This window comes from Aphis gossypii, chromosome X, assembly GCF_020184175.1.
Source record: "Aphis gossypii isolate Hap1 chromosome X, ASM2018417v2, whole genome shotgun sequence".
Classification (NCBI taxonomy): domain Eukaryota; kingdom Metazoa; phylum Arthropoda; class Insecta; order Hemiptera; family Aphididae; genus Aphis; species Aphis gossypii.
Window position 1 is genome coordinate 7108520 of NC_065533.1, and position 20288 is coordinate 7128807.

General features: G+C 29.9%; 1 protein-coding gene across 1 annotated transcript in view; it reads left to right on the plus strand.

Annotated features, from left to right (window-relative positions):
• Positions 1–426: 426 nt before the first annotated feature.
• The window catches only part of LOC114132102 (laminin subunit alpha-1), a 51794-nt gene continuing 31932 nt past the window's right edge, over positions 427–20288 (plus strand). Inside the window, exon 1 of the mRNA XM_027997493.2 lies at positions 427–941. Within this exon, the coding sequence (XP_027853294.2) occupies positions 815–941 (127 nt within the window). The 5' untranslated portion in view covers positions 427–814. The remainder of the gene's footprint in view (positions 942–20288) is intronic.

Sequence of the window (20288 nt, forward strand, 5' to 3'; positions counted from 1 at the left end):
AGCAAACGACAACACACCTACAATATTGTGTACTGCGCCTGTATACGCGCGACGATTCGTTACACCCCGGAGAGACCTTTCTTCTTTCGGATATTTTATCATCGGGATGCGACAATAATATAATAATATATTTTAATAGAATGTAAGGTGTATATAGTATGATGTTTTATATCATATTATATTATTATTATAACGTTTTAATATTATGCAGTCTGCACCGTGCAGCGCCGAGTGTGTTATAATAGCGTATAATCGTGGTAGTCCGGCGGCGGCGGCGGCGGCGGCGGTGGTGGTGGTGGTGGTAGTGCATTATACTCCGTCGTCGTCGTCGTCGTAGTAATGACTTCGGAGGTTGTGGTGGTGGTAGTGGCGACGGAGGTGGCGGTGGCGGTGGCGGCTACGACGATAGAATACGCGCGCGTTGCACCGGTGTGCGACTAGTGTCTGCGCGGACGGTAAACCGTGTACAAGTGTGTGTGGTTTGAGTGTGAGTCTTAGCGTTTTCCGGTGTGTGGTGTGTGTGTGTGTGTGTGTTCTTCTCGGTCGTGCCCTAACGCGGCCCGTGTGATTCCTGCAGGCTTCTTGTTCCGGACTGCGTAGAGTCAACAGTTGTCGACGGTCTTACAATATCCGCACCGTTCGGGTCACAGCCGTGTATCGCCATTCTCCGCATCGGACGGATCGTGTCCGAGTGCAATGACCGCGTGAACGCGGCACACGCCGGACGACGGACTCTCGAGGAGCGCTCGCGAAAGACACACCGCGGACGGAGGACGCGCGACGACAGAATTATTCGCGACGCGATAGTCACACCATGTCATCGGCTGAGGGAGCACCCGCGGTCCGCGCCCGGTTCCGGCCGAAGTCGGCGCTGGCGACGGCGCTTCTGATGGTCCTGCTGTCGGTGGTGCCACCGGCCGAGATGGTCTCCGCCACTACAGGTAACGTCGCATCGTCATTATTAGTAATAATAATATTATGTATGTTTATATCTCGCGGTGACATAATATTATGACAATACGAAAATTGCCTCTTCCGTTTTCGACACTCGCCGGTAACGACGGGTTTCCGCGGGTTTCACTAGAAGAAACGAGGCGATGGGGTATTTGTTAATTTCGATGAAAATTATATCTATAATTATAATTATGGGGGGTGGGAGGGAAGAAACATAATATCATACTTAGTATTAATCTAGCTGTACGCCCTCCCGAAATGGATTACTATTTTCCGTGGGGACTTCATCCACCGACGCTTCACCACACGAGTCTACTCTCTAGTCCGAGTTAATCTTATGATGATAACAAAACACTTTTGAAAAATCTTAATTATTATTAGTGTTATGGGAAGGAAAACCAAAACAACTCGTTGTTAAATTTGTCTTTTTTTTTTACTTTTTTATTATTATTATTTTTTTTTGCGATGGACAGCGTTACGGCGCAAACGACAGCGTGCACACTTAAGTGCACATAGGTACGTCGTAATGTTGTCGTCGTAGTTTAAGTTACAATTTGAATCTCGGTATTAAGTATAGGCATGTAAGTACTATTATTTATTAGTGACCCGTGGTGAAGGTCCCTACTGACTAGAGCGTTCTAAACGATCGTCAGACTCGTACACAATGTTAATAATATATATAATATTAAAGGATACTGAAAAACAACTTTAGTTGTTTGTTAATAGCTAGTAGTTTTTATATCTATGTGATATTGTTTACTGTGGTCGAAAGATACTCAACATTAATGGTACTAAGAACAAAGTATTTTTATTTGTGTTTAAACTGTTAAATTCTGTTCCATACTACTATGAAATATATATTTACTATTTAGATATACATTAGTTTATACCACCCATCACTATTGATAGAGAGACATTAAAGAAATATTTAATGAAAAACGATTTTTTTATCCTGGTTTGATGCTTACTTCTTTAATTAGCGATTGACTAAGTAATGTTTAATTATGTTTACATTAGATACAATTATATGGAAAATATAATAAAATATAATATATAATATATAACTATACAAAACTCGTATCATAACTTTAAGTATTTACTATATACCTAGTATAGAATGATATTGTTGTTCATAGTACCTACTAGTGATAGTAAATATTGATATATTATAATATATCACAATATTATTCGTTTTTGGGTTAACGATCCAAAAAAAAAAAAAAAAAACAAAAAATTTAAATAACATTTCAATACATTTGTAAAAAATAAACTGACAATTAAATTATTGTTCTAAGTATAGTATAATATTATATTATATAGGCACAAAAAACAACAGATTAACATTTATACCTTTAGTTCTTAAAAACCGTATACATAAACCTATATATGCGATTCTACAACAAAAATCACTTAATCACTTACCTACCTATATTTAATATTTCTCCCGTATTTCTTAAATATCTCATATAACATATATATTAAGGATACTTATTTTTCTAGACATTAAAGTTGTTCATATAATCACAAAATTCTAGATCATTTCCTTTATCGGGTCTTCGGGTTTTTCTTGTGACAGTCTAATAAATTAATATTTTTCTTGTTTTAGTTTAATAAGCATAAGCATTTTATATTTTGTGTAGTTTTAGTTTTATACTTTCATCACATTATTGTGTTAAATGTTTAAGATTTAAAGTTATTATTATTAGATTAAGCAATTACTTTTTAGAACATATACTAAAAAAAATATTAAAAATTTACTTAGTCATTAGTCTTATCTAATATAAGTACAAATTTTTTATTCGATTATTTCTAAATAACTTATTTTAAGTAATATAGGTATTCTTTAATTCATTTAAATCGGATAAAAATCTAAAAAAAATATATTATTTAATTTAAAATATGAATATCAGTAAAAATATTTTTTAAGTACTGTTTGAAATAATGTTATAAAAATATATTTATTATATTTTCAAAGTACTAACAATTGTAATTGAATAACTTCCATATTTTTATTATCTTTTATTATTAGACTTCTAAAGTTATCATAATATTACGATCGTTGGAGTGATATATAATATGTGCATAAAGTAGAAAAAACTAAATAAAGCTTAATACATTTCTACAAAACAAGTTTTTAATGTACAATCATAGTATTTGGTATAAAATATTAACGAATTATTTTGAGTAGGACAGAGTAAGTATACAGTATATACCTGTGTATATTTTGTGTTTGAATAAGCTGTCATACATGTAATCACTTAAAATATTTATTTAAGAGCCTGAATTGTGATCCCTCGACACTAGCGACATTGTAGCGATAAAAATGATTCAAACGTTTTTAGTTAACTATATATTAAGTAGGTATATGTAAGAAGTAAACGGTTTTGTTTCGTACCGGTTATTGTTACCTAGAGGACTGTTCGGTATGCGGTTGTTGGTTGAAAGGTGATTATGAAGGAAGAGGAAACCATATGGTTGACGAAAAACTTTATTTTTGTTTAAGTTTAACACATCAAAATGGAAACGCAATTCTTTTATAGAATCATTTATAAAAAAGTATCACAATATACCTCATATCAGTAATTTAATTATATATTTAATTATTTGTATGTGTATATTCTATAGCGTATTGTATGTATATTTTCTATATACAAGAAAAAGATAGAAAATATATTTGCGTCAAACGTGTACAAATAATATATTTTATAATTATTTCTATGATATATCTATTATGAATAAGTTCAATTTAAAAGTATCAAATTCATAATTCTCTAAAATAAAATAATCTTAAGTTCCCACATTTTTCCCTCTCTTTAATCTCGATGTCGTGATATAATTGTTGCTCTAGAAAGTAGATTCAATATTACCTTCTATCTTATTTCTATTAATATAGAGGTATATACCAATAATAAAAATTTATGATAAATAGATGGCCGTTTTAATTATTTACCCTCTGGAGGTACACGTAATTTTTTAACTACACAATACGTATTGCCTATCAATAAATAAATAAAAACATTGTTGATAGTTTTCCTAAGTTACGATGTTCATATTTTCATTATTATTTTTTTTCAACTGTAACTTTAAATTAAAACTTAATGCCATATTGTACTTAGGTACCTAATTTATTATACATATGAAAGAAAATATTTATTATTTGACTAATCGCTCATTTTCCGAAGCTTATAGCACAAACAAAATAATAATATTAAAACAATACAGTTATACATTTTTTTTTTTTTAAATTCGCTGATGGTCTTAAACATTTTTATGAAAATGATATAAAACATTACATTGTTAACTATTCGCCACTATGGTTTGTCAGTCATGATTATAATATATAACATATATATTCATAATATGCTATAAAAATGATATGATTTTGCTATGGGTATATACGGTATACCCTATTATTGTGTATATTAGCAGTTATTGTATTAATAACAAGGACTATCCCTGATAATAAAAAAATAACCGTCTAATTAGTTTTTGGCGTACATTTTTGAATTGTTGAACTTATTTCCTAATTAATTACCAAGCATACCTACCAGTGCTACCTCCCATGTTATAGCTAAATATCACTTTTAGAGTTTAAAATAATGTCCATGCATTATATTTAAAATATTATATCAAGTGGAAGTTGTACCGTCATGTGTTGACTCTAGCTTACTGTAATGTATACCATATTAAACTATACGTCAATAGTTTCCAATCTGTGTCTTTACCTTTAATATTACAGTGAAATTATCTATTATCGAACTTAAAGGAAAGAACGTTATTTGTGTTATTTCGTAAGTTGTTTACGATACTTACTTTTTTAAACGAGTTATGAGTTTGTAAAATATTAATATTTAAAAATGCTTATAAATTACTTAAAAATGAAAACACCGTATAAAACCAACCAAAAAATACAGATAAGTAATGTAGTTACTCTTAAGTTTGATAATAGATAATCTAACTCTTATATTTAACCTAAACACAAAATTAATACTGCTGAACGTATCTTTTGGTATGGTATGCGTTTGCTGTATAAGATGGAAAAACAACACAGCGGGTACGACGCCCCTTTACCTCGTTCATTTCAAACGCATGTTTACTGTATATATAGTCCATTATTAAATAATATATTTTTTCTCTCTAGAGAAATTTATTGATAAATTCAGCATTCTATATTTATTTAATTTGTTTGCAGTTTTTTTTTTTCATTATTACCAATAACTTTGTAATTGGTTTACAGTCATCTGTTATATTACCTATGTATTTACTAAGAGGATGTCAATGCATTATTTATTTTATATTTTTGTCCCTTTTGGGGCTAAAATGTTAAATACTAAAATATATTACGTGCAATATGCCAAATTGTCGTTCAATAGAACCAATATTGTATTTATAGCTTGAATAAATTGACTTTAAACTGAACATAAGAATAGTATTGACAATTGCACGTTTTACGATTTTATTAATATCTTAATCGTATATTGAATTATATTTGGAAAATTGATATTAAATAGTATTTTCTTGATTTGATTTAAAATACAAATATTCATAAAAACCAGTGAGATAATTAAGATAATATTCTTAATTTTAAGTTTGATAATAGATGGAAACTGATCTCTTATATTATAGTTAACTAAATAATAGTAAAAAAAATAAGATTGGTTCTGCTGAACGCGTATTTGTTATGAATGTTATGATGCAGGTAGGTCGGAGAATGAAAACAGAATATAAAGTGATTTTAATGTGCTTTTTATATCTCTACATTCTTTTAATAAGCTCTTGTTGAATTTCTTTATAAATTACGTTACTGAAAAGTTGTAATTGTCTTGTGCAGCTCCAATGAACAACAAAGATAAAAATAAAAATAAAAAAAATATTGATTTTCCAATATTTATTTGTTGTTCACTAGATTATCGTTTTCTGTCATTAACGCTGATTTCGAATTCATATTTTTTTTCTGCAAAAGTGATTTAGTAATTTATTTCTGTGAGAGGTAAGCTTTAATTTTAAATACAAAGTTATTGCATTTTGTGTAACTAATAATTTTCGAATTAAAAACTATATTTTATTGGTTATAGACTTACAGTTATTATCGATGATATAGTTATCACATAATAGTTATTTGTTTGATTAAGAATCGAGGTAGTGTTCATTCTCTACTGTCACGATGAAGAAAATCAATGAAACAATTAATAGCTAACACGGGATACATTGGTTAATTTAAAAATAATGTATTAGCGATTGTATGAGACGTGAGTATAGGTACGTTTTATTAGCAAAAAATCTCGTAGTATCTGACGTTTTGGCAATAATGATAATGATAATAATCGTAATAATAATATATTTTGTATTGCGACCGGCCGTTGAGTTCAGCGCCTATGCCATAACTATACGTGTGTGTGTGTGTGATATTAAAAACAATTCGTGTGTGATCGTGCGTGTTGGTGTATGTCGATTCCATAAAAATAACATTTTAAAATCTCAAACTTAGAAAAATGTCTCGATGCCCTTCGTCGGTGTAACAGTATCTACAAAAAAAGAATATATACATCGTGGTGACTTATATATAATATCATCTAAATACCGGTGAAATTCTCCGGTCCGAAGGTCGTAAACATCCAATGTTATATAATATAGTGAACACACTGTTGGAGTATATTATATATTATAAGTACGTGACTTTTAGTGCGTAACATAATAAAATCAATTTGATCACTTCGGGGAAGAAAAGAAAGAAAATAAGATTTAGAACGGCTCATTCGTTTCGAGAACACCGCACGAAACCGTATATGTACAAGCACAATAGACGTGTATACATGTTACAATATTTTATTATATCGGACCTGCAGTGTAAGGTTCGGTTTTGACTTGTGAATATTGGGTGTATTTATTGTTATTTTTTTTTTCCCCCTTACACTTATTTTTTCTCTCTTCATATTATTCCGCATGCTCATTGCTCATATATTATTATTATATTATTGTACCGCACATAACGCGCTGGTCCGTGTTGCATTGTGTACCACATAGCCAAACACGACGGTCGGCCGTGTCGTGCAAGGGACAAACAATACGACACTGAACATAATAATATATATATATATATTATATATATAACAAAATGATATATTTACACCACCAAGCCACCCTGAGTTCGGACCTACACGTATAATAATAATACGTGCGTATAATACTTACATTCACGCACGCGCGCTCCGACCGCAGGGGCGGTACGTGTTGTTTCCTTTTTGGTGGTCCTTGTAATATATTATATATTATTATTATAAAAACTCTCCGAGAGCGCATAGGTGCCACATGGATTTAGATTTCGTTCGATTGCGTTATATTATTTGTTCTTTTCGTTTTATAACTTTTAACAATACCGCGTGCACTGCTCCGGGTAGGTAATATATCATATATTATTATTATAGGGCCTACCTATAGTGCACATTGTATACAATTATTTTAAAATCCGATTATACGGCCCGTACACGAAATCGATTGGTATTGAGCCGCTGTAAGGACCGACGACGATTGTTGTAAGATTCCAAACAAAACGGATTTCGAGCGGCACCGACAATCTTTCACACGTTTCGAATCGCACCCCCGACAAACTCGTATGTGAACGAGAGACAGGTAACCGTGACGTATAATCGCGTGTTTCGATTATAATATAATGTACAAGTGTACGGAAAAGTATAAGAGAAACGAGTCGTAGTGATGATAATATTATAATGGGCCATCCGTTGTAAACGGAATATACGTGCGGAGACCAAACGCCAATACTGCTATACTGGGACATTAAATAATGGGTACCTACCTATATTATATTATATTGGTATTAAACTAGAACGCCGTGAATATGAGAAATTTAAATACTTGAAATTCTCGAAACGAAAATTCGAAAAATCTACATGTCGCGTTCGCCGTTCACCTGATCTGCAAATGCGATATTAAAATAGTTTAATATATTAATATCCTCAATATTATTCCCTTACGAGTCACGGCAGCGTGCACAGATAAAACGTGGAAAATCTATTTATTCGTGCGAAAATTAACCCGGTGGGTGGTCGTCGCGTAAATGCTATACTCAAGCCGACGGAATACCCCGAATTCCTTATAGACCCGACGTTCTCCGGTTTGAATATCATTATTCATTACTTCATTAAATACACGCACTAACACATAATAATACATAATATACGACTCTAAGATCATCAATTCCGGGGAGGTCCGTCGTAACGACTGCCGCTGCGGGCGGCTGACAAACACGGATGACGTTTTATAATCGTTCGATGGGGACTTCGTAAAGACCAAACAGAAATAATATCGTTATATTATGTATACCGATGTCCTCTATACGAACGTGTTTTGATGTCGGCGGCGAGGGAAAGAAACGCGACGAAATTAACGACCTGCAATAAGAGGACAGCGGCTGAAAGTCGTGAATCACGAACTTATAATATATCCCTCGCGCTCGTTTGCTAAACACATACACCTGTACCGTACATCGCAGTGCGTATAATATAATAATAATAATAATATATTATTATTAACTACAACCACTATATATAGGTAGGTACCTGTATACTAACCGCTGCCGCCACAGGCTACGGCGGGTCGTCGATACACGTTTTTCTTTTTATATTCGTTTTTATTATTACAATCTGGGTACCTCCTATACCGTTTTTACCGCAAAACTTCAAACGGTTCCTCATTAAGAGACCGCGTCCGGCGCTGCTGCAGTCATTAAATATACAGATGCTGCGACGAGCGGGGCATGTAAACTTCGTTGTCGTCGTACCTAGTCTTCGGCTGCGTTTTGTATAATATTATGTTATATATACCCGTATAATATGCCCGCGTCTATAGTACGGTCTTACACGTTCGGACGCGTAATAAAAATCGGACGTTAACGTTTTTCACACGGCCAGAAGCGAACGTGGTACTGCAGCAATATATAGGTACGAACGTCGTGTGGTCATAGGTATATGGTATAGGTATTTATTTATTTATTTATTTTTTTTTTTAGTAGAGCGGCCAGTTATATTATTATTATCATTGCCGTATACCTATATACGGTTCGGTCAACGCGGTCGCCGTACCGGTTGGTGGTGGTGGTGGTGGTGGTACATGGAGTTGGGACGACGAGTGTAATATTTACGATGGGAAAAATTCGGTGGTAATAGATGGGAAAAAAAAATAATTTCGTCCATCCTCCGTCGACATTTCAAGTAGGTTTATACCTTTTACCTAATACGGTTATGTACTACCGCCTCCCCGCGCCGTTAACTAGGATACACACACACACACACACACACACACACACACACACACACACACACACACACACACACACACATACACACATACATTATAATGATATGACGATATTATTATAATATACTCTAAACGCCTCGACGGTGGTGCGGTGCATACCTGCTGCAACTGTGCATTTAATGTATTATACATGCGCACACACACACGCACCTAAACACACAGACACAAGCATATTATACAGCTACGACTTCTGTCACGTGCGTCTTGTTGACATAAATCCTCCCCCCGTGTACTTAGTACGGGGCCACGAACGACACGTGTCTTCGGCACATTCCTGCGAGAACGGTTTCCATTTTTGGACGGTAGACCGCTGTTCGGATCCGGACCACTTAACGGAATGACCGACCGAGCCGGTGGCGTAGTACAATACCTGTATAATACTTAAAAACCTATAAACATATATAGTATAATATATATTAACGTATCTATCTATATATACATGTGAGTGTGAGTATGTGTGTGTGTGTGTAGGTATGCTTGTGCCGCAGCGAGCGTTCGTTGCGACGTATATACTCGCATGCCATTGCACACGAGGAAAAAATAAAAATCGTGTGTAGCACCCAGTTAAATATTATTATTATTATTATCCGTCGCAGAGACGTTTATTAACAGGGATAACTGTCAACACGTGTTTAAAATATTGTACTCGCTCTTACGAATTATTATTACCACTCGTTATTCTCCGCATATATATAGCGTATAGACGCTTTTATGCACGCGCTTGTGTGTTTTTTTTCTCTTTTCACTTGGTACGTTCACTATATATAGCGAACCTATACTCACTACGCGCGTTTCTTCGTGGCGCATTTTATATAATAAAATAATAATACAATATAATATATAAGCGCACACAAAACTCAGTTTTTACCGCCGCCACCGCCGCCAAAAGACAAATTGTTTCTGCTTTCCGCGTTTTTAAAACGCCGTCGTACCACTCGCATCCCCTCGCCGCTCACCGTCGCGAACACCGGTTCGAACACATGCGGCCGATTATAATGGTAAAAAATGAGGTTCTGACCATTAACAACGGATCGCATTCCGGGAACCCCGTGAGACCATTACTGTGCTGCTGTATGGGTATATTATATATAAATATACAAACAACAAAAACGACAAAAAAATAAAAAAAAATTGTAAACGGAAATGCACAAGGCTTTGTTATCGTTTTTTTTTGCGCTCCCGAAACTTTTTTGTTTTAAAAAATGAATATTCATTTGTAATACAGAACAACGAAACGATCTATACCTAACTGTCGCTGTGTTGTATGGTAGGAAGTATTGTAGATAATAGTACCTATAGCGGTTATAATATAGAGTATAGTAGTCTGTAGTAGTCCACATGTTGTCATCGTTTGACCTCAACAATAGAGAAAAGCTTTGGTTTAAGTTTTTTATTATTATTATTATTATTTCCCACGTAAACCCTTTATAATGTAAACAATCGAATACATATTCCTATTTGTGTGTATAATGTATATATTGGGCAGTCTAAACAGACCGTCTGCCGTGTACACTGTGAATACTGCATGTTTTCGAGACGCTTTAATTACGATAACCCTCCGTCGGCGTGTGCATGTACGGATGGATATTATATTACGTGAATAATGTATATGCTCATAATATACAAGGAATCCGGCGGAGCTGGTTCGGACTGCTGAAATAACTTGGGAAGGTATAAGTGCTCGCCGACAGGAATATTCAAGTCACGGAGATGGTAATTTCTCGACATTTGCACACCCGCCACCGCTGTTACATATCCCAATTCAATTATATACGGCTTTGACATAAAAACCTCAACATCTAATAACATAATAATATTGACTCCGACAAAATGTCCTGGAATGTAGCAGTGTCGATTGTTCCCTTCGACTTTTTTTCAGCTCCAAATAATGCTATGTGTTACGACGTCACGCGGTACACGCATTTCAAATCTTTACTAATCCACATATTGACACACCTATTCAATAACCGCTCAGAGGTTCATTATCTAAATTTAAACTTAAATCGCAATATTTTTTTTTTGTTGAGTATTTATTTTAAATAAGATTGCAGATTTTGTAGTATTTTACATAGACTTATATTATATTAAAACAAAAGACGACTTATTATTCTGATTATTGTCTAACCATACATGGTAGTAGCACTCAAACAATCGTTTAACTATATGCAGGTATTAAGTGTACATACTATATACATATCATTCAAACATCAAGACAAACTGTCTAAGCTTAATTTTAATACGAGTGAAAGTTGTACTTTTTTAAAATATAAATACACTTCATATTTGAATTTTTTTAAATACCTACATACGTATATATATATTATATACATAACAAATAAGAATATGATTTAAAAATGTAAGTTATGCATTTAATATACTTAGTGAATGTGTCTTATGATAAATTTAATAGGTATTGAAAGTTAACTATATCAGTATTATCCATTGTAGAGTTCTTTTGGTCGGTCAGATTTTTTTCTAAGCACTGGTATTTAGTATTTTCAAGATGTCAAGATAATGACCACTTGTATGCGTTACAGGAAAAATAATATCTATAATTAATGTTATCCCACTGTGAATCATATATGTATATACAGTATTTCGACGTAGCGAAAACTTTACGACCTGTCTGTATTTTTAAAACTTGTAGTAATGAGGGTAAATTTAATTTTTATGCTTTCCATACGGGACATTACCACAGAAGTCGGACGTCATTGTGATGATGATCGTAGTATGTGTATAATAATGTATTATACTACACTTATAAGTCTTATGTCTTGATGTTACGCATGTAAGCATGTTTAATTTAGTTTTAAAGTAAAAATCGTTTAATGTAAGAGTCCATCACATACAATTCAAAGATTTACACAATGAAAAAATTCCATAAGCGCGAGTATACCTATAACTGCACCTAAGGTGCAGATTTAATTATTTAATCCAGCGCGCTTTTGTCACGAATGTCAATTATAATGGTAGGTAAAATAAATTAAATATTATATTATATTAGTAAAATTTACGACCGATAATAAACACTGATATTTTCTTGAATATAGATACACCACCGTGTACGTATATTATGTTATTATATAGGTAGGTACAAAAATTAAATGATCAAATGTCAAGATTTTCGGTGATTTGTAAATAGTTTTATTTGGTATGTGAATTCCGTGAACCAATGGAAATATAAAAAGAAAACTGAGTATAAAAAAGGTAGATCTACCGCCTACAAAACATATAAGGTTCATTAAATTTATTGACATGTTCGACTGAATTATTAACGATATGCTCCACCGCCTCTGTGTAGGATGTTACCTAAATGGTGTATTATTTTTTGTACACTCCAGACCCCTCAACAGTATAAATGCCGAAATTCTTTTGAAAACACATAAACCCGCAATCAAAATCCCACACTGGAAACGCACACGGTGGGATCGTCTCGTACTTTAAAAACTACCGGGGATTTATTTTACTCAGGGTATAATTCGTTTATTCGGTTAGTATACTATATATTATAAAAATATAATATATTATAGTTTGATCGTTTCAACTTAAAACATTTTTTGATTTATTTATACTTAAAAGACATAAAACAACTGAAGTATTTTAATGCATTTCATGTGAGATAAACTAGCAGGTAGGTAAAAGCAATTATTATGATTATGTGAGTATATATTTTATTATATCGGCATATTTTTATTAAAACTATAATCGAGATAAACTAATAATGTCTGAATGGAAATATGTCCATATGCATATAAATCTATGGATTTATTTAAAATTTAAAATACCTACGGTAGTGATAAATGAATAACGAATTTAAATTGTATACATTTTAAATTCAGAGCTGAGCGATGTACGCATTAGTTTTATAGTACGATGTGTGTTTTTGTTTTGTTTTTTCGGCTGAGTATTTCTTCAACATTGGTTGGGCTTTTTGGTAGACAATTTGACCATACACTTGATACCTATTCTAAACATGGCTACATCCTCGATTTTAGTTATTTAGTATATAAATTATATTTTTGTATTAAATTTGTATCAGTAATAATATTATGATGTATATGTTATGGGCAAAGTAGAAAGTCGGGCATTGTGCACAATGACGATGTTGCCCGGGCATTTTATATAGTACCCAATAACATTTGGGCACTGTAGATTAAATATTAAATACATAACAAATTAAATAAAAAATCTTACAGAAAATATCATTAACTTGCACAGCTTTTATTATTATCTAAAAGTGGTTTGATATGAATAAAATAACATTTATTTTTAAATTACAATTATTTTGATAATTTTATTTTAATTGATTACTAGGTACTAAAAATTAATGAAGGGCTAGCATTATTTTACATTATTCATTTACCACACATACACCACTGTCCACTAGTATGGCACTTTGAGTTGCAAAGTCGACCAGATTTTTTACATTTACACCGGTTGGTCTTACATAATGTATTGCAAGTACACCTATCGTAAGCTTGGTTACCTAAATTAGAAGATCATTAGAAATAATTAGATATTATAATATCCAAGTATAGTTTTGTAGTGATATTGTTAAGTATAAAATATAAATGCAATTTGATATAAATGTGTGCAGCGCGCTGTATTTAATTCAATTGCCTACTTGAATCTGGGCAGGGTAAATTGCCCGGGCAATCTAGTACAATGCCCGGTCAATGTATGAACAATTTTAGTATTAAAATTATCATTCTTACATTGTCCAAAATGTTCGGGCACTGTTATACAATGTCCGAATTTCCTACTTTGCCCGTAACATATACATCAGTACACCACGATAACACTCAAATAATAATTAATAACTACAATAAGTATTCCAATATAGTTATAGTTACGTATTAAAATATGTATCGAAAAACAATATAGCTTATTCATTAATATGTGGTCGTTGAATGCACTTTTTATAACTTAAATTATATTTTTGTTAAGTACACGTCATAAATGAAAATTACATAAATTTTTATTTTAAATTTCACTGAAGTCATCAACTGATAATTTTAAATAAAAATATCTAAGTTTCACTGATTTTAAAATACAATAGATTAAAAAAATAGGTTTGATACACAGCAGCTGGTAATACAAAATTTAACCAGAAATAAGTAGATTTAATTTATGAATTAAATTTGACATGCAAAACTGTACAATATCCAAATTATTAAAATAGATATGCATCGTTTAGTTCTATATAATATGCTTAATACATACGAGATGGATACAGAAATAAATTTTCAAAAATAATAAAAAATATGTTCTTGATTTTTAAAAAGCCATCATAAAGAGACAAATGCAGTACTAGTAATCTAATATATTCAGATATGTAATACTTCGTTTTATTTGTTATAATATTATGATGTAATTTATAATCGATATGATCATATAACAGTTATCAAAATAATAGGTATATGTAAATTAAGAGTCTATTATTTTTTTAATTTGTATTTAATCTTAACTTTTACTTTTGTACAGACGTACTTAATTTTTTTTTATTATTTAAATATATTCAATCTGTTTACAAAATAAAAACAATAAGTAATAAGGATAACATAGAAAATTTACAAACATGAATAACGTGAAAAGGAGACCGTTCATTAACAGAACCTCGGAAATTTTTTTATTTAAGTACCTTTATCTTAAGAAATCTCTAGACGGTGATCGACGGTGAATTTTTGGTAATATAAGATAGAACATATTTTGAATGAAGGGTTTTATGTGGTTTGTTAATTTTGAATGGAAACTTTTGTAGTGGCTTTTTGCAAGCTCGTTTACTGTTTGTATTTTTAAGTCATTATGGAGGGCTGCATTTGTTATATACCATGGAGCACCGGTGATGAGTCTTAGGGTAATTGACTGGAAGGCTTGAATAGGGCGAATGTTTGCGGGTTTAGCTGGGCCCCAAATTTAGATACCGTATGCCCATACTGGCCTAATGATTACTTTGTATAGGAGTAGTTTATTTTTGAGACTCGAGTTTGATTTTAGTAGTGGTTTAAGCAGATGGAGGCGAGAGTTTAGTTGTTTTTGCTTTTGCTTGGTGTAGTTTGATCAGGTTAATATTTTATCCAAAGTAATACCTAGGTTTTGGTTGACTGGTGAACAGGAATTGGTTGTTATTGAACTTTAGTGGGGGGCATTCCCTTTTAATATATTTAATTTAAAGTATCTTTTATAAAGACTTACTATGTCCATACATTTTAATTAATAAACAAATTTAAAAAAAAACTTAAGAAAATGAATAAGAAAACTTTTTTACTAGAATAATTAATTTGTTAAAACTATCAGTAAAAAAAATTAACTGTCATGTGCAAGATAATTTTAAAAATGTATAACCTATGTAGATATCATAACAATTCTACGATAATTTTTATCAAATTTTAATGGAATAACTAATAATAAATATTATCATTGTAGGAATATTTTATTGAAAATGTATTGTTCTTTTCTTATTAATTATAATTTATAATTATTTTATTTTATTTATAGGTCTTAATAATTTAATTATTATAATATTATTATAATTATTCATAGCAATGGACAAGTAGAAATTTTGCTAAAATGTTTCTTATAAATTATTTGCGGTTGACTTCAACTTTAAAACATTATTAATTGTTCTAGGACGTTTTTATTGCACGTTTATGTGAAAATAAAAATAAATTATTATAAATATTTAATTCTACATACTCGGGTTAAGAAATGTAATCAACACAACAACGCTATATTAACTTATATTTATAATCTTGCTATCAAAATAATTATTATGAAGATACTACTCAAGTTTAAAAACTGCTTGAAAAAAAAATGTCTAAATAATAAGTAGATGATAAAATTGTAAATTTAACATATTAGAAAAATGTTTTTGTTTCATTCATTATTTTAATAATTTTACTTGTTCATACTCAAGTGCGTAAACAACTATTTTTTGTTTGCAAAATAACTTAACGTGTTCCAGATAAATATAGGTATATTATTAGTTATTTCTTATTATACAAAACATATTACATATGGCAACATTCTGTGATTTTAATTAGGTTTTTAATTAATTAATAATTCCACTAATGAACCAACAAAAATAAATGTATAGTTCTAGATTGAATAATATGAATGTGATTCATCTTCCCTAAATAATTTCTATGAGGATATTATTATGTTATTTAATTTAATTTTTGCAATATTATTTTTTTATTAAATTTATCTATTAAAATAAATTCTTTAAAGGAAAAAAACTGTAACCGTTCTTACTTTTTTTAATTTTCTTTTTCGACGAATTACCAGCTATAGGTCACTGACTTAGCAAATATATAAGTATCAGTACTCTCTATTGTATTTTTTTAGTTTTTATATTGATAACCAAATTACCTAATGCAATCTCGTAAAAATTATTTTATTCAATCTGATTATTTTTGTATACATTTAAAAAAATATTAATTTTCTATTTTAAAACACGTGTTTTATTTTTCATATCAAACATTTTATGCAATTCAACAAACAAATTTCAACATTAATTTTTATAGATATTATATTGATGGTTTTGATATTTCGTTATCAACAACAAGAACGCCGTTTTAATTTATTCTTAAAAAATAGGATATAAACACGTAGCCATCATAATTAAATTAATATATATGCTGTGCATAATATTCATATTATTGTTTATGTTTATGACTGAAATAATAATAATTAATAATTGACTTATCCAATGTGCTATAATATAACAAACTATTAACATAATATTATTTTATTTGGAGTGCATATTATGTGCTATTATTATTATTATTATTATTATTATTATGAAACATTATAGTTTGTATTTTGTTTGCTTATTTGTACCTATCAGATTTTATTTATAAAAATGATAGATCGCTATGCTTTAAGATCAACAAGAAATTATCACGTTATTCTTATAGGTTGAAGTAAAAAATAAACTTATACAGGTTTCATTAAGTAATACAAATCTTATGAAAAGTGAATTCGAAATTTAATCAAAATACGTTTAATAGAAATAATAGATATATTTTAACTATTGTACCTATATATATTTCTTTATTAATAAAAAGTTTGATTTAATATAAACATTTTTAGAATAGGTATTATAAATGTATCCATTATAATTATCATAATCATAAGGCAATGTATTAAATATAATAAATTAGGTACACTCAAATAATGAATGGATAAAATGTATACATCTGTTAAGATTGTCACGTACATGTATAAGGAGTATGTTTTGTTCTTTCTTAATAAGTTCAATTCGTTCTTAATCAATAATGTCTATAATAGTATAAAATATAAACCGATAAAGAAAATACGTATAAATATATCTTAACTTTACACAATAAACATAGAATCATTTAAAGCTCAATAATAATAATAATATATTATATGTTTTAATATATAATATACAATAAAATACTCTTTAAGAATGTGAAACTCAATTATAAATGATCAAATAGCAATATGTAAAATAAATAATGGCATTATTTTTTTTGAACACATTTTATTACACATTCGTACATCGCATTATACTTGCGCCATCTATCTACGGGCTGTATGACTTGGTCTAACAGAGAATCGAGATTTTGAACAAAATGTATTTTAAAAAATAATATTAAGAATTCTATAGTTTATGATGATTTAAAAATCACATCTGATTTGTTTAACATCTAATACGTATTCTAAACATACACGTTTATCAATTTACGTATATCTGCGTTACCTTTGATTCTATTATGCATATTTTGTTGTATTATAAAAATGTTTTATAACGCAAAAATAATTATTTTTATTTCGTCCATTAAAAACTAACTAAAATTTTTAAGACTATATTCATAACTCGAAGTGTTGGTTTTAAGTTTGTAATTGTTCTTCAAATGGTTATGTTTGAACAGGTAAAAAAGCATAGAACTACCTTTAGAATTGAATAATCTAAAATGTAATAATACTTAGAACAATGTGTAACACATTGAATCCATTAGCTCCGTATTCGTAACTATTAAGCTGCATTAAGCTACATTCCACGTTCATAAGTTTCTTAATATAGGTAATATATAGGTGTCTAATAAATCTAAGCCACTCTGTTCATTCGTCAAGAGATGATGAGTGTTACGTTTATGCATTACTAGATGATAATACAAATTGAATTTGTATTTTTACTGTTAAATTTACTTACTACTTCCTATCTAAATTAAAATTAAAATGGATACAATAAATAAATATATAAATAAATAACTATATAGGTACCTAATGAGTTTAATTTGATAAGGAAAAATAGATGCTATATTGTTTAAATAAATATAAACACAAATATTAAATATAAGATGAGATTTTGGAAATTACCCGTTCAACACATCATATTTACATATTTAACCATATTTTGTTATACTACTTAAGTGTCTTGTAAAATAGTGTCATAATAATATTACTTACATGTTTAATAGAGCCTAAAATGTACCAACATACGTTATGCAATATGAGGGAATAAAAATACTATCTTTATACTACGTATATTAAGTAACAAAAAATTATGAATTATAAATGCACTCTCCCAAGTGGGTATTTTTTATTTATTATTTTTCCACTTGATAAAGTTTTTTGTTTCTGATTCTTTTGTTTGGTTATAGGATTTGTTTTTATTCCTTATTGTGACGAGAAAATAATGAAAATTTTAATTTGTAATCGACACTTCGATTTCGATAGATGGACATTAATTCAGTGATTCATTTATCGAACAACTCTAATTATTTCAAAATCTCTAACGCACCACTCAAAGAGATCATAAAATAAACATAATATATAGGATCTCAATATATTATGTTAAAAAAATATTTTATTTTATTATTGTGCCTATATGTGGGTAGTTGAATAAATTTAAAATTGTAAATTAAAGTATACATTTTATGCACTTGGATCTTGGATATTTTAATAAATAATGTATAAAAAATAAAATATATACCTACTAATATTATATTTTTATTTATTAGCTTATTTTTTTTCTTTTGTAAATGTATTACATCATCTCTAAATTATAGTTAAATGGATTTGATAATAATATTTTATAGATATAAACATGCAGTATTTAAAAATGTTTAAGATGAATATTTTTAGTTGATACTGTGTACATTTTAACGAATTCCCCCTTTGCAGATCTTTGCTTTAAATCCATCCTTAGACCTTAGTTTATAAGGTTATACTAGAGCAAAATCTTTAAATTTTTACATTATATTAAATACATGGGAAAATAAACCGTTAGATGTTTTCTTTAGTAGATACACCTATTTTAATTATTTTATAGGTAGGTATAATAATATTGATTAAAATTCAGAATATTTATTCATTATACATCGCGTGATTACTTTATCAAGGTTTTATTAAGAGTTACCAAACATACATTACACTCACAATCATTTTCATAGAAGCGTTCAAATTGTTGGTATATTTCTATAAAGATGATGGAAGATGAACATGTGCATAATATTGATAACTAAGCCACTCGAAACGTGATTCTTGGTGAACAATGTATTAATGTCTACGATTTGGCGAATATGTAATAGGTATATATATATAATATATATAATAGCATCGTGTAACCATTTTGACGATACAAAATACAGTTGAAACTTAATGTTAAATATAAAATTTAGACGATTGAAAAAAAAATAAAAATGAATAAAAAAAATATACTGGGTGGTTATTTTATCAAACAACACTAATTATTTAAAAATCTATTAATGTGTTTAAAAATTTTTTTTTCACATACTTTCCAATCAAAATAAAAATGAAAATAATATTTTTTTAAAAGTTTTTACTTTTTTGGACAACAACGTAGGTACATTTTTTATTTCATATTCTGGAGCAAAATATTTTCAGAGTATTTCGATGTATAAAAATTAAAATTTGGTCAAGTCACAATGAGTTAAAGCTGATAATTCATCAAATACCTATTCAAATTTTAGATGAGCAAAGTGAAGAAGTTCAGAGTTTTTCTGGAA